The 15,251-nt window shown below is 57.5% G+C and overlaps 5 protein-coding genes across 5 annotated transcripts; 3 read left to right on the forward strand and 2 right to left on the reverse strand.

Moving 5' to 3' along the window:
- Positions 1-4,711: 4,711 nt before the first annotated feature.
- On the forward strand, positions 4,712-6,067 carry B0T26DRAFT_740385 (2,2-dialkylglycine decarboxylase; the record flags this gene model as incomplete). Its single annotated transcript, XM_060443837.1, has 1 exon — positions 4,712-6,067. The coding sequence occupies one exon, from the start codon at positions 4,712-4,714 to the stop codon at positions 6,065-6,067; it is 1,356 nt and encodes a 451-aa protein (XP_060299433.1).
- Positions 6,068-6,281: 214 nt separating this feature from the next.
- Positions 6,282-6,991, reverse strand: B0T26DRAFT_262224 (uncharacterized protein). Its single transcript, XM_060434052.1, has one exon. The coding sequence runs from the start codon at positions 6,857-6,859 to the stop codon at positions 6,497-6,499; it is 363 nt and encodes a 120-aa protein (XP_060299434.1). The 5' UTR covers positions 6,860-6,991; the 3' UTR covers positions 6,282-6,496.
- Positions 6,992-7,001: 10 nt separating this feature from the next.
- B0T26DRAFT_871331 (uncharacterized protein) lies at positions 7,002-11,337 on the forward strand (the record flags this gene model as incomplete). Its single annotated transcript, XM_060447922.1, has 5 exons — positions 7,002-7,473; positions 7,544-9,305; positions 9,378-9,626; positions 9,705-9,791; positions 9,844-11,337. The coding sequence occupies exons 1-5, from the start codon at positions 7,463-7,465 to the stop codon at positions 11,335-11,337; spliced, it is 3,603 nt and encodes a 1,200-aa protein (XP_060299435.1). The 5' UTR covers positions 7,002-7,462.
- A 437-nt stretch (positions 11,338-11,774) lies between these two features.
- On the reverse strand, positions 11,775-13,275 carry B0T26DRAFT_853163 (uncharacterized protein; the record flags this gene model as incomplete). The annotated part of the gene is made up of 5 exons (XM_060447664.1): positions 13,038-13,275; positions 12,924-12,975; positions 12,736-12,868; positions 12,387-12,677; positions 11,775-12,311 (listed from the first exon to the last, which is right to left on the reverse strand). Exons 1-5 carry the CDS (start codon positions 13,090-13,092, stop codon positions 11,775-11,777), a joined length of 1,068 nt encoding a protein of 355 aa, XP_060299436.1. The 5' UTR covers positions 13,093-13,275.
- A 449-nt stretch (positions 13,276-13,724) lies between these two features.
- B0T26DRAFT_644059 (uncharacterized protein) lies at positions 13,725-15,095 on the forward strand (the record flags this gene model as incomplete). Its single annotated transcript, XM_060437595.1, has 1 exon — positions 13,725-15,095. One exon carries the CDS (start codon positions 13,725-13,727, stop codon positions 15,093-15,095), a length of 1,371 nt encoding a protein of 456 aa, XP_060299437.1.
- Positions 15,096-15,251: the final 156 nt, after the last annotated feature.

Consider the following 15,251-nt stretch of genomic DNA (forward strand, 5'->3'; position numbering starts at 1 on the left):
GATGGCGCGGAGCACATCTGGATACTCGCCCCGTTAAATCGTCAGGCATCGTTGGAGATTAACTAGAGGTTATGGTAGCGTACCGCGCATGGTTTTCCGCGCACGCTCCAAGGCTTTTATTTATTGTTTATTCGTAATCTCTATCGAGGAGCAAGTTCCGTAGTTCTCATCGACTCCTCCAGTCTATAGAGGGGTTTAATAATGCCATTTTCAGATATTCAGCCATGCACCCAAGCTTGCCAAAAGCCTAATCAATAGGCAACCAAGTCCACCAAGACTCAAATCCTATGTTCCCACGACCTTCTTGAGAATTTTCGCACTGATTGGCGAGCTATTACGGCCAATGCTGGCCCAAAGCCTCTTGGCCAGCTTCGCCTTGGCCACCTTCATCTTAGCGCGCTGTCTATCATCCAGGTAAGTCAGGTGACCAGCTTTTAGACCAACCCCCTTTTAGACCACAAGGTTCTAGAAGGATGACTAACCCTTGCCACCCAACTCTTCTATTTCGATCGCCCACAACTTCACGAATTTGATTCCAATCCGTTTCCTTTTTTTCCTTCTTCAGCTTTAGATTCTACGAATACAGCGACTACATTGCAGCCTTGCCTCATAACAGTTGACTGTGCGGTGACAGATGCGGCCAAAAACCACGGCATCCCCCACAACACTTTATATTATCGATCCAAAGGCAGCAATCCAGCCACCTACTCCCAAATAATCAATCAGAAGCTTTCTCCAGCACTAGAAGAACGTCTCGCAGAATGGGTTCTCTTCCAGGGGGTCATTGGCAACCCCCCAACCCACAGGCAAATCCGGAAATTGGGTGCCAGAATACTCGCCGCCTCTGGAGAGCCAACCCACCTTGGAAAGCACTGGTGCCGCCACTTTTTGAACCGAAATCCTTCCATTTCTACCAAGAGACCACGGAGAATCCACGCAAACCGTGCTGACCGAGCCTGCGAGGCCGTTATTCGGCCCTGGTTTGACTACCTGGAGTTTCTAGGGGTTAAGGCCATTCTGCCGGAGAACAGGTACAATATGGGCGAAACTGGCATAGCTAATAGCATTGGAGATAACGGTCTGGTTGTAGGCTCCAAATCTATAAAGCTTTTACAAAAGAGGAAGTCTTGAGACCGAATTTGGACGACCATTCTAGAGTGTGTTTCGGCCGACGGCCGGTTTTTGAACCCACTGGTTATTTTCAAGGGTGGGAGCCTCCAGCAACAGTGTTACCCGCGCGATTTGACCCCATTCGAAGTTTAGGCCTTCAAACCAACCAAAAACGGGTGGACTGACGATGACACTGCCGTCGAATGGCTCCGCGAAGTCTTTCTTCCGGCCACTCGGCCGGCCAACCCTAAGGAGAAACGCGTCCTTATTTTGGATGGCCACGGCAGTCACACCACTGAGGAATTTATGTGGCTGGCTTTTACCAACAACGTACAGTTATTATTTCTGCCAGCCCACACCTCTCACGTTCTCCAGCCCGTGGATGTAGCCGTTTTCGGCCCGCTGAAGGCTAAGTACAGGGCACAGCTGAATGACTTGCTTTCTGGCCTAACCAGCGACTCTGTAGCTGCAAAACGAGCCTTTTTAAAATGCTATAGGCGCGCCAGAATCTACGGAATGACCGAGTCAAATATCAAGGCTGGTTGGAAGGCCTTAGGGTTGTGGCTAGTCTCCCTAAGGAAGCCCCTAAGCAACAGCCTCGTTATTAAGAATTCCAATGGCTGCATTAGTACGGTAGCTCCCACACCTTCTGCAGGCCTTGAGTCGTTCAATAACCCCATTCTGGGCAAGAATTCGTAGGGCCGGCCTTTGTGGTTTACCCCTAAAAAGGCCAAGGATTTCTCGGCTCAGGGGGAGCGTTTTCTACGTGGTACTAAACGTACTGCCAGCGAACGGCTTTTTATGCGGAAAGCCTACAAAGAATTCGATAACATGGCCTTCCAATTGGCTACCATTCAACAACAATTGCAAGCGGCCTAGGAAGATCTCGAACGTGCGAGAGGCCGGAAGAGAAGGAGGGTGGAAATCGACCCTAATAAGGCCTTTGCTAGTATTGAGGAGATCCGCCGCGCATAAAGATTAGCTACTAGGGGGAATGTTATAGATTCTAAATTTTCAGAAGAAGAGGAATCTAACACTGCAAGCTGTATTAACGTAGCTATCTAATTGACGAAGCTGTGAGCAATTGAATTTTATGATGTGTGGGGTGACGATTTTAGTGCGTGGTCTAAAAGGGGGTTGGTCTAAAAGTTGGTCACCTGACTTAAAGGAGGGCACTTCTGGCCCATCAAGCTTTGAGAATTCTCCAACGGCGGCGGCCGTGATAGCCAGCAGCGCCGTTCCTTTCCCCCCATTTCCCTTTTTTCCTACTGCTTCCTTGTATAGCTTGTCTAGGGTAACGGCGCTGTCCGTTAGGTTCATGTCCGGCTTGAAGGCGTCTGGACTTTTGTTCATGGCTGCTAGCACCCGCAGATGCAAGACGATGACCGGCACGAGGTCCCTAACATCGCTCCTGAAATCCTTTTCGAGCTGCATCACGCCCTTGTGGCTGTGCCGCTTGAGTTTGGGGTGTTTTCTGGCCTAGGTCTGGGCATCGAGAACCTCGCAGCAAAACACCGGCGCCTCGGTTTGCACGAGCCATTCGTCTGTCCGCCTGAGCTTGCGCGCGCCCTTGGTTGAATTTGTAATTGTAGACCTCCGCGAGGTTGTTGGGGAGGTCCTTGCGGATCCATTTGCCGAAACCTTCTTGCATCCACGGGAACCAGCCAAGATTCTCGCTCGTTCCAGCAGCCTGGAGTTGTGCAATAGCCTGAGGGTATCCAGCAGCCTGCGGGCTTCCAGCGGCCTGGGGTGTCCAGCGGCCTGGGGTGTCCAGCGGCCTGGGGTGTCCAGCGGCCTGGGAGTTCGACATCCTGGAGAATACAGTTAGTCCACTCGGCGTCCCTGCATCTCTTGAAAGCCGAGTCCACGTAGGGCGTGTTGCCTGAATGTAGGGGCTGACAGCGCTGATGTTGGGTATTCTGTGGGTCGTGGAAAGCGCTACTCAAGTGGTTTTGGTTGCAGTCGCGTACTCCGTCAAGATTTAAACCCCGAAGATATTTTTAAAAGCCTACGTAAACTGTCAAAAGGCTTGCGCAGGCCTTATTGAACCCCCCAGAGGCCCAGAGGGTTTTACAATCCCTCATTCTCAAGGGGCGGCTGAGAGGCGCCTTTCACGAGAGCACCTGAACAGGTGCGAGGCGGTTCAAACAAGCAAACTTGGTCGTCATGGGTGTCGCGAGCACGGAGTTCCTGAAACGAAAAAAATCTGCGAACCCGGCTGGGCCAGCGGCGTGATATCGGGCTGCGCATTGCATCGCATTGTATCGCATCGCATCGCCATGATGTGTAACAGGATGCTGTTACACCACCAGAGAAAACAGGCGTCTGTTGCTTCGCAATCGATTAGATGGACGTAGACCCTCAGCACTGATTAGTACTCTACCTCCTTGAAAGCCTGAATACATTCTATTATGCTAATTACTAACTTAAAACAGCCGTTAGATAGTTTAAATTAGCAGATGAAAAGCTTGAGTAGGTATTTTTGAACCTTTTATGCTGTTGGATTCACCAGGGTACCGGTACTGGACTCAACAGGGCGTGGCTGCACGCCGAAAACTGGTGGTTCAAGTGATGGATTGTAGATGTCTGTTCTTCTCTCTAGCTTTCTGGCAATGCCAGAAAGCCCGTTCTTATACTACTATTGTGGTGGCGAAGTGGGTGGCGAAGTCTCTATCTAGAACCTTCGAGGCCCTTCTGCTTGACAAATTCCAACATATGCCTTTTAATACTATACGTAGGCTTCTGAAACCTTCAGAGTTTTAGTACAGCCCACGTATCTTTTTGATAGTTTACGTTGGCTTTTGGAAACGTCTTTGGGGCTTGGGTCTTGGTGTTCGCTTTTTTTGTACTTAAGTCTGGGTAATCATTCATGAAAAGGAGATAGAATGGGTAGGTAGCTGTCTTCAGTGGTTGGCTGTGGGGGAACCCTAGGAACCCTAACCCTGGGACCCAAATCCATGGAAATGCCCCCAAGCTTTGCCCCTTTCCTGCGTTTCCAGTTTCCACGCCGAGCTAATCAACCCTGGAAGTGCTTACTTGCCAACGCAGCATGCCTACCAAAGTCAGTGCGCGCCTGCCAAAGTCAGTGCGTGCCTGCCAAAGTCAGCGCGTGCCTGCCAAAGTCAGTGTGGGAAGCGGCCCAGTCGACACTTGCCGACGGAGAGTCCAAATGCAAATGGGATACGCGATTGCCGATTTCTAAAATAGGTGTACGCATGTGCCGTAGCCATGCACTAGCCGTCGGCGTTGGTTGTTGGCCCGAGCAAGCCCGAGCAAGCCCAAGCAAGGTTGCAGCAGAGGTGCTTCGAATTCGACGCATGCATGCAATGCACCGCCTCTCCGTCGGATATAACGTCGCGGGGTAGCCCAGCAGAACAACTGTCTCGACAACCATCCGTGCATCCTCTGTTTCTCCCGGCTTGCCCCTAATTCACTGCCCGGAGACAGGCTGACAACAAACCCTTCCGGTGCACCTCAGCTCGTCCTTCACCCCCCCTCGTCCCTCACCCCCCCGTCCCAAATGGCGGCTGCAAACGTGAAGCGCGAGCACAGCAGTGGGACGGTAAAAGATGCCGACGCCGACGCCGACGCCGCCTCGGCCATGAGCCTGTACCCCGCCGTCAACCAAGCCGAGCTCCTCCAGAAGACGTCGCGGTACCTGGCCAGATACGGCACGGCCTTCCACAGCGACATCATGACCGGCGCCAAGGGCATCTACGTGTACACGGCCGAGGGCCGGCGCGTGCTGGACTGGACGTCGGGCCAGATGTCGTGCCTGCTCGGACACGGCCACCCCGAGATCGTCGCCACCATCGCCGCCCACGCCGCCAAGCTCGACCACCTCTTCAGCGGCATGGTCTCGCCGCCCGTGCTCGACCTCGCCGAGCGCCTGTGCACACTCCTCCCGCCGGGCCTCGACAAGGTCTTCTTCCTCTCCACGGGCGGCGAGAGCAACGAGGCCGCCATCAAGATGGCCAAAGTCTACACGGGCCGCTTCGAGATCGTCGGCGTCGGCGGCTCGTGGCACGGCTGCACGGCGCAGGCCCTCGGCGCGCAGTACCACCACGGCCGCGCCGGCCAGGGCCCCACCATGCCCGGCATGTTCATGCTACCGGCGCCCAACGCGTACCGCAGCCCGTTCCGCAAGACGGACCCGGCGACGGGCCTCGACGCGTACGACTGGGAGGCCGAGCTCGACTACGGGTGGCAGCTCATCGACACGGCGTCCTGCGGCAGCCTGGCGGCGTGCATCGTCGAGTGCATCCAGTCGTCGGCCGGCATGCACGTGCTGCCGACGGGCTACCTGGCGGCGCTCAAGCGGCACTGCGCGCGCCGCGGCATGCTGCTGATCGTCGACGAGGCGCAGACGGGCATCGGCCGCTGCGGCGAGCTGGTTGCCGTCAACTCGCCCGACTTTGGCGGCGCCGTCCCCGACATCCTGACCCTCAGCAAGACCCTCGGCAACGGCCTGCCGCTCAGCGCCGTCGTCACCAGCGCGGAAATCGAAGCCGTCTGCACCCAGCGCGACTTCAACTTCTTCACCACGCACGTCAACGACCCGCTGCCGGCCGCCGTCGGCGCAAAGGTCCTCGAGATCGTCGTGCGCGACGGCCTCGTCGCACAGTCTCGCGCCAGCGGCAGACGATTGCAGGCCGGGCTGATGGCCCTCAAAGCGCGCTACGGCTGCGTCGGCGACGTGCGCGGCCGCGGCCTGATGGCGGGAATCGAGATCGTCGCCGACCGCACGACGAAGCAGCCGGCGCTCGAGCTGGCGTCGCGCATCGCCGACCGCGCGTACAAGTTGGGTGTGTGGGCGAATCTCAGCTCGCACCCGAGTTTTGGGGGCGCGTTCCGCATCGCGCCGCCGATCACGATCCAGCCGGCCGAGATCGACGAGGGGTTGAGGATTCTCGAGCAGGCGTTTGCGGAGACGGAAGGGTCGCTGCCGCTGTATTGACTTGGCTCAGACTGAAGTCATCGCCTGCAACAACACCAATGCATGCACTAATCTGATTGGAGCACGATGCTGTGTTCTGGGGGTTCGGGGTCCGAAGGCCCATTCCCTCGCCCGTACTTCTATTGGCCCTCTGGCCGGTGGGGGGTGGTTTTGCGGATGTTCGTGATGTGATTTGTTACTGTACGTGGGTTGTGTTGATTGGATAGGGGCTTGGGGTCTGTTGCAGCCTGCTTTTAGCTTCATGGCTTGCAAACCTGTCCCCTTTTTCGGCTATACCGGCTCGCTGCTGGCCTCGGCTAATGTGGTGGTGTGATTTGGCACCGGGCGTGGGTGGTGGCTGGTAGGCTTTGGGTTGATGGCAGAGGCTGGACCGCTGGAGTGATTGTGCGGTGCCGTAGCTAGCTTGCATTGTCGTTCATGCATTGTCGTTCATGTATCGTCGTGCAGCTTGATTTCAGGTTTTCTTGCAAAATCGCCTCTCTTTTCGGCTGGGCTGGCTCTCGGCGAATAATGGCGATTTAATATGCTACCGTGCGTGGGTGGTGGCTTGTGGTTGTTGGTGAAGGCTGGGCTGCTGGAGTGTCTTGGCATGCAGACTTGTCTCCTTTTTTTTCGGCTGGGCTGGCTCGCTGCTGGCCTTGGCGTTAGTTGGGCTGAGTGTTGGCTTGATATCCCATGAGTCTGGGCTGGAGCCCGCTGTTGAGCCTCCCGAGGCAGACTGCCGCTGTTAGCCGGCGCCGAGGTGGAATTCGTGCCTCCAGGTTGCTGAGCTGCCCGGGCCAGACTGGCCATGCGTTATCTCTCCAATACCTACCTGTGCATGTTTCCATTGTCTGCGTGAGCCAATATTTCGTCGCGCTGCAGGCAGAACTCTTCGTGACGCTTTGTCCTTCAACCCACTTTCCAAGTTCGAGCTGAATGATGAATCAATGATGTGAAACGTGGCGGCCGCGTCGTCGTGAATGTTTGCTCATGTTGGCTAGACAAGAGGCTACATTCACTACTTCTCATTGCTCCAAAGTAGGTAGGTGGTGGTTGCAGTTCGCTGATAAATCTGGGCTTGGCATTCCCCGAACAAGCAATGCGGTGTCAGGCCGGGTCGGTCCCGTCCAAGAGCTATTATTCTGGTGGAGGCTGTGCATGCTCTGGTGTGACACCCTACCTTGGCAGCTCCCCATGGTAGCCCGCAAGGCTGCGAGCCGACGAGTCTAGACCGCCTAGAGCTGGAACAGTGACTTCTGAAGGCCCAAGGGATTTAAAGAGAAAATGGCTCGGACAGCAAAAGCGGACGCAGTGAATACGGGGGAAATCCACTCCTGAGCCTTTGGATTCCTCGAACCACGCCCGAGACATTAACAAACGTCTCTTAGCTCGGTTTTATGACCTCGACCAAACATGGGCTCTCTGTATGTAGCATGAAGATGAAGCCACTCTAGATGCACTTTACTAGGCCCCGAACTCACTGACATGCCACAGTTCCGCCCCCCCCTTGCCCTCTGGCAGCGTCTTCAACCTCAGCGGCCTGGGCAGAGACCAGAGCGAGCTTCTTGACCTCCTCGACAAGGTCCAGTTTGCCCAAATTGGTGGCGACATTCTCCCGCAGATTATCGTCGTCGGCGACCAGTCCTCGGGCAAGAGTTCGGCCCTCACCTCGCTCACTGGCATTCATTTCGCTCGCCACCAAAAAGCATGCACCAGATACGCCACGGAAATCCGACTGCGGCGCAACAGCCCAGTTTCACGCGTCAGGGTGTGGATCGTCCCCGACGAAAGCCGGCGCCGGGGCGACAAGGAGAACCAGGAGCTACAACAGTTCGCGAGAGAGATCCAGGAGACGCCCGAAAGGATCAGAGAATGCATGGAGGCGGCATCCAAGCTCATCGTGAGCCAAAATCGCTCCACTTTTGCCTTCAAGGACAAGCTGGTGATTGAAAAGTCAGGGCCCGACTTGCCACTCCTGACTCTTGTCGATTTGCCTGGCCTTGTCTTGAACGCCAACGAACAGCAGACGAAAGAAGATATCCAGATGATCGAGGCTCTCTCCGAGCTCTACATGAAAAATCCAGCAACGGTCATCCTCGCCGTCGTCAGCGGGGCCTACCAGTTCGTCCAGGCTCAAATCCTGGACAAGGTTGTCGCACTGGGCGTGGGAAGCCGCACCATTGGCATATTGACGAAGCCTGACATGGCGGACCGTGAGGGCTTGACCGACGAATACATCGACCTCATTACCAAGCAGGACACCAACGCAAAGTACCACTTCAAGCTCGGCTGGCACGTCCTCCTCAACCCGGATTTCAAGAGCAACCCGACCATGGACGAGAGAATTCGCCACGAAGCCAGCTTCTGGGCGGGAAAGTGGGCGTCCGCCCTCCCAGCCAGCATGCGTGGCGCCGACACCCTGAGGGCGCGGCTCAGCCTGGAACTCCAGAGGGCCGTTGTCCGTGAGATCCCAGCCATTCAACGGAGCATCCAAGAAGCCGAAGATAAGAACGAAACTCAGCTCAAGGCCCTTGGCAAAGTCCTCACCAAGCCGAAAGAGAAACTTATCGAGCTCGCTCGGCTCTTCGGGCTATCCAACCAGCTTGTCCTCGAGGCTGCCAAGGGACATTACACAAACCCTCCGGACGAGCACTTCTTCAAGGATGAGCGAGACCCGAAAGGCATCCCGCCCAGGAACCTCCGTGCCAGGGTGGTGGCTGAGAGTAGTGAGTTCGAACGCCAATTCCGCCAGTTTGGCCTCCAACAGAGGTTCGTCACCGGAAAGGACGGCAAGCCTGATGCCAAGGCGAAACGCAAGTTTGCCAAGAAGGAGGTCGAACCCTTGCTGCCGCAGATCATAGGCACCCAGCTCCCAGGCGACTCCAATACACGAGCACCGTACATGGTGTTTCGGCAGCACTCGCGGGACTGGCCGGTCCGCGCTCAGGAGTACCAGTGGAAGGTCGCGGCCGCCTGCCAGGAGTTCCTGGGCGAGGTGACTGAGTATGCCTGGCCGCCGACTATGCGCTCGCCTCTCGAAGAGCAGTTTCTCAAGGAGAAGATGGCCGCTATTCTTAGCGCAGCGAAATTTGAGCTCCATCAGCTCAACAAGGAGCGATACGAGATCCAACCATTCGACCCCGAATATCTGGCCTGCCTCGAGGACGCAGTCAAAACGTACCAGGGCGAAGACGAGGCTGCACGGCCCATGACCGAAGCTGAAAGGGTCGTTGAGCAGATGCTTGCCTACTACAAGGTACCTACCTACGCAACCACTTCTTGCTGCCATGTTCACTTTACTGACAGTGACCCCAACGCGGCTTGCTAGATTGCCGAGAGCGTCTTTGTCCGAAATGTCATCTACCAAGTTGCAGAGAGACATCTCCTCCGTGGCATGCTCCGCATCTTTGACCCAACCGAGGTTGCCCAGATGGAGGAGAAGAAGATCGATGACATCACCGCCGTGAGTAAGGAGGCTCAAGAGGAAAGAAAAAGGCTCGAGCAAGAGAAGAAACGGATCGAGGATGCGAGAGACGTCTGCAACAAGATCTTGAGACGCAAAAAGGATCTGCAGGTGGTATGTGAATCCTCCGATCTAATTACACAAACACTGCTGCCATGCAAAGTAACAAGTCAACTGACGTGTTTGACTCAGGGATACGAGGTTGGGGTTAGCCGTGACGCTGACGCCGGTGCCGCATCCGGCGATGACGACTTCGAGCTGCCCAGCGGGCACAGAACTGTGAGTTCCCTACAGGGGTCACGAGGAGTGCACCAGTGACCGTTTGAAATAGGAGAACATTCCAGTGACCCTCTTCCCTAGCAGTAGTGAAGACTCGCAGCCCGCGCGAGCGACTGACGACGAAGTCGATTCGGAACTGCAGAGGCGCCAACAAAGACAAGGAGAGCGGCGGCAGCTTGCAGAGCGACGCCAGCGTGAAGAAGACGAGAGACTGGAACGGCTGCGGAAGCTTGAGGAGACCCAAAGTCGGGAGCAAGACCGTCGGCGTCAAGAGCAACGCCAAAGGCAAGAGAAGGAAGAAAGAGACCGAGTCGAAGCCGAGCGGCTACTGGATGAGGAGAATCGGCGTCGGCTCGAACACCAGCAGCGGATCCAAGAGCAGAAGAAGCTAGAAGAGCAGCGCCAACTCAAAGAGCAAGAGGAGCGAGAACGGGTTCGCGAGGCAGAGCAACGTTTGCGAGAGGAGAACCAGCGTAAGCTCGATCAACACCAGCGGGAAATGGACGAGGCAAGGAAGAAACTGGAAGCCCAGCGCGAACAAGAGAAACGAGATGGCGAGGAGAAAGAGAGGCAAGACGTGATACGCCAAGATTTGAAACGTCAACAAGAGGACCGACAACGGCAGGAGGATAAACAGCAGCAGCGCGAGGCCGAGACCCAACTCCGGGAAGAGAAGCAGCGCCAGCTCGAGCAGCACCAGCTCGAGCAGCAAGCGCTGGACAAGCAGCAACAACGCGAGAAGCAGCGCGAAGCGCAGAGACAGCACAGCCAACAGTGGCAACAGGAACAAGCAGAGCAGGAGATACGTGAGCGCATGAAAGAGCGCAACCGGCGAGAGCTGGCAAGACTGCAGGTCGAAGCTCTCGAGGAGCAGAAGCAGCGAGCCTTGCAGCAGCAGCAGCAGCAGCATCAGATTCAACGGGACCTAGACCAAGCCAGAAAGCGAAGCCGCGCCTCCCTCGGCTCGCAGGCGGAGCCACAGATCTCCCCGACACGCACAAGCACAGGCAGCCAACCTTTATCACCCCGTCACCGGCGCAGCAGCAGCAGCACCAACAACTTGAACATGCCGCTGACGCCAAAGGCCGTGCAGCAGACGATCCCCGAAGATCCCGTTCCTGATGATACCACCACTAGGAAATCCATGCAGCTGCAAGACCCGCCCGCCACGCCCGAGGACTGGGCGTACACGGCGCAGGACATCTACCTCCCGCGCGGCAGCGGCAGCGGCAGCGGCAGCAGCAGAGGCCAGGGGTTCAACATGCCGGGACAGTTTCCAGGGGACGAGGATGCAGCTGTCGACGGTCCGCAGTCGTTTGGGACTGTTTGGACAAGAACTGGCGGTGGGCGGCGGGAGTCGGGGTCTCAGCCTGTGTCTACCGGAGTACGTGAGGCTAGGGATGTGAATGGCCGGCCGTATTTTGCGCAGCAGCAGAACAGTGGCTCGAGGGCAGGGCCATCGGCGCAGTATGACCGGCCCACGTCCCTGGAGGTTGAGCGGCCCAAGAAGGAGTCCAAGGTGGGTCGGTTTTTCAAGCGGTCTTGAATTGATAAATCAGTTAGGTACACGTCCGGTAATGTTTGGTCGCGTCTTTTTCTCGTGTTTGGGTTTCAAGAAGCCGGATAGTAATGAGGTATATGCCTAGACGCCTATAATCACGAGGAGTTAATCGCTAAAGGCAACAAAAAAGGATTTTTCTAGCCAGCTCCCCCGCTAAAATAAACCACTTTCCTCTTCAACCTCGTAATACAACCAACTTCAGTCAATCGCACGTACGATTTATCGCTTTCTAGCCATGAACAAGCACGATTCCTTCGAGCGAAACGAGGGCAGCCCGCCGCAGGCGCCGCCGGAGGCAAAAAACAAGAAAAAAAGAGGCTCCGTTCAGCTGACCCCTTCCTGACTAGTCAGGTAACCTATTTTCACTTCTATATAAAAGGAGCTTCATTTTCATTACAATGTGACGCAAGATTACCAGCCCGTTATGCCTTCCCCCCTGCGCTCCGAAGCCGCAACATCGACTCGACCGTGTCCCCGACGCTCTTCTCAAGGCTGGTATACTGCAGCCCCAGCACGTCCCGCGAGCGCGAGTTGTCAAACGCCCAGTGGTCGCTCGGGAAATCATCCTGCGCGTCAGCCTCGGGCGGCGGCAGACAGGCGGCCGCGAGCTCGGGGTGCGCAGCGCGGATGATGCCGCAGATCCGCGGGTTCGAGAAGTAGCCGCCGACGACGTAGAAGCGCGAACCCGGGGCGGCGAGCGGGACGGTCATGGCGCGCACGTGGGCGAGAGCGACGTCGCGCACGTCGACAAAGGTGAAGACGGGGGCCGTGGGCGCGATGCCCGCGCGCATGCGGCCCTCGACTAGGTCGAGGATCCGCTGGTTGGACGTGTTGACGGCACCGAGGTGCGGCAGGCTGCGCGGCACCGGCCCGAACGTGTATGTGTTGTTGATGGTCGCTAGGTCGAAGCCCGGCTGCTCGCTGCCGACAAAGTCCCACGCGGCTTTCTCGGCAAATTTCTAAGCCGCCGGTCGCCCGCCGCCCAATGGTTAGCACGACCGTCCTGTTTGCAGAGCATATGGATGATTGCATACCTTGCCGACTCGGTACGTCTGCCGCGGGTCCTTGGCCTGCTCCATGGTCGAGTCGCTCCAGCACGTCTCGTCGTAGACGGGGCGATGGTTTGGCGGACTCAGGATGGCGGCCGAGGACGACGTGATGACGACGCGCTTGACGCTCGGCGCAAAGGCCTTGATCGACTTCAAAATGCCCGTGGTGCCCCTTATGGCCGGGTCTAGACATTCACGGACCGGGTCTTCCCAGCTCAGCTGGTACGGAGAGGCTGTGTGGACGACGTAGTCGAACGGCGGGTCTGCTTGGACAGCCTGTGGGCCATGTTAACCCGGAACTGCGAGTGGTTTGGCCGTTCCGGGAGAAGGTTACCTCGTCAAACGCGCCATCGTCGGAAATGTTTTCGACGACGACAAAAGAAACCCGCACGCCCAGCGCATTGTCGATTGATTTCTCGATTCGCCGCCCTTTCTCCTCGGACCGGACAGTCACTACAACATCGTAGCTGCCCGAGATCATCAGCACGACAGTCCAGCTGGCTTGTCGTCGTAGATAATTACCCGTGGTCGACCAAGGAGTCAAGGACATGCGAGGCAATGAAGCCGGTGCCACCTGATCGCCGGGTTCCTGGTGTCAGCTTCACAGTGCGACACATACCCCCAACCGCTACTCACCAGTTAGGAGCACCTTGCCCTTGCTCTTGGCAGCAGGGGTTTCGGGTCTTGTCATACTCGGCGTGTAACAGTGACGATGCGGGGACAGGTTTGTGGAACCGTCTTCACCTATGGAAGTGTGGGCGAAATCTCGGAGTAAGAGAGCACGGCCTTGTTGTAACGATTGGAAGGACAAGACAAACAAGTCGGGACTCAACCTGAGAGACCGGAACAAGATAGTCCTACCCAGTCAGCCACTGACGACAACAAGGTGCGTAGCACTATTACTTAGCAACGGCATAAAAGGCGAGTGGCGCGCCGGACAATTTCACCGTCGCACTCGCGTCGGGGGTCCGATAGGGGGAAACCCCACCCCAAGACCGGAAGAGCAAAAGTTGGCGGTTTTACCCGGGATCACTCAGCCTAGGTTGTACGTATTTCGTGCTCGCTGATCTCTCCCTCCTGCATTCTTGTTTCACAAGTGAGCCTAGTGGCGCCACGATAGAATTCGATCCGGACTGCTACCCAACGGGAGGCGTCGGGACCCGGTTTGGGACTGCACCACACCAAACTGCACCGCACCAAACTGCACCACGGCTTGAAGAGAAGAGAACCTTAAACTCCAATCTCCAAAACTCCAGCTGGACAGTGAGGTGGTTTAATTCAGTACATCATAACGAAGTCTACAAGAAAGAAAAGGTCCAAGAAATGCCCTCCGCAGTGCCCCCTTCCAGCGACGCCGCGCCAGCCGGCAGCAGCAGCAGCAGCAGCGGGCTGCACATCGCCATCGTGGGCGGTGGCATCACGGGCGTCAACCTAGCACTCGGCCTGCAAGAGCGCGGGGTGTCCTTCACCATCTACGAGCGATCGCGGGGGCTCCGGGAGATCGGGGCGGGGATCGGGTTCAGCCCGAACGCGGAGTGGGCGATGGGGGTGCTCAGCGGGGGGGTAGCGGCGGCGTACGACCGCGTGGCGAACCCCAACATGGAGGACTACTTCCAGTGGGTGGACGGGCACGGCAGCGACGCCGTCTTGTTCCGGCTGCACGTCGGCCGCGACGGCTTCCGCGGGTGCCGCCGCTCCGACATCCTCGAGGAGTGGGCCAAGCAGCTGCCGCCGGCGCGCGTCGAGTTCGGCAAGGAGATCGAGGCCATCTCTGACGGTGACGGCACGCCGCTCGAACTACAGTTCCGCGACGGCACGTCCGCGACGGCCGACGTGGTGGTCGGGTGCGACGGCATCCACTCGCAGATCCGGCAGCTGGTGCTACCCAAGACCTCTGCGGCGGCGCGCGCCAACTACACGCACAAGTTCTGTTTCCGCGCGCTGGTGCCTATGGAGCGGGCGGTGGCGGCTATCGGGAACTACCGGGCGGGGGCGCGATTCATGTACAACGGGCCGGGGGCGCACGTCGTCACGTACCCGGTGGGCAACAACACGGTGCTCAACGTGCTAGCCGTGCTGTCGGACGCGGAGGCGTGGTCGCCGCCGGCCGAGAGCGGCGGCGAGCAGGGCAAGCGGCACACGGCGAGCGGCAACAAGCAGGAGGCGGTGGCGGCGTTTGCGGGCTGGCACGGCACGGTGCGTAGGATTGTGGACCTGCTGCCCGACGAGATGGACAAGTGGGCCGTGTTCGACATGGCCGAGCACCCGGCGCCGACGTACGTGCGAGACTGCGTGTGCGTGGCGGGCGATGCGGCGCACGCCACGGGCCCGCATCTTGGCGCTGGAGGCGGGATGGGCATCGAGGACGCGCTTGTGCTATCCGAGCTTCTAGCTGCCGTCGACAGAAGATTGGCCATCGGTGGTGCCGGCACCGTTGCCGAGCCCAAGACCGTGCTTGTCAAGGCCGCGCTGGCGACATACAACGACGTGAGGTATGAGCGCACGCAGGATGTGGTGCAGTCGACACGCGCGGCATGCGACCTTTTCCAGTGGCAGAATCCGGCCGTAGGCAGCGACGGGGCCAAGTTTGGCCACGAGATCACCAAGAGATTCTATAAGGTCTGGAACTATGATGTCGAGGCAATGGTGCAGGATGCCCTTGTTCAGTTTGGCGTCCGGGTCGATCAGGACTGAACGTAGGGGGGACATCTGGAAAGGGCAGTCAAGACAGGCAAGGGCGAGACTAAGCACATCCGGGAGCGATCAGGCACGACCAGGACCCAACGTCCAAGTAGACTCTGACAAGCAATACACATTAATCTACGTGCAGGAAGGAGTGTTGGACCCTTC

Source organism: Lasiosphaeria miniovina (assembly GCF_030549165.1).
Source record: "Lasiosphaeria miniovina strain SMH2392-1A chromosome Unknown B0T26scaffold_3, whole genome shotgun sequence".
Taxonomy (NCBI): Eukaryota; Fungi; Ascomycota; class Sordariomycetes; order Sordariales; family Lasiosphaeriaceae; genus Lasiosphaeria; species Lasiosphaeria miniovina.

Excerpts from the sequence above, each read along its gene's own strand:
- B0T26DRAFT_262224 (XM_060434052.1), bottom strand. The coding sequence starts at position 6,859 with ATGGCCAGTCTGGCCCGGGCAGCTCAGCAACCTGGAGGCACGAATTCC.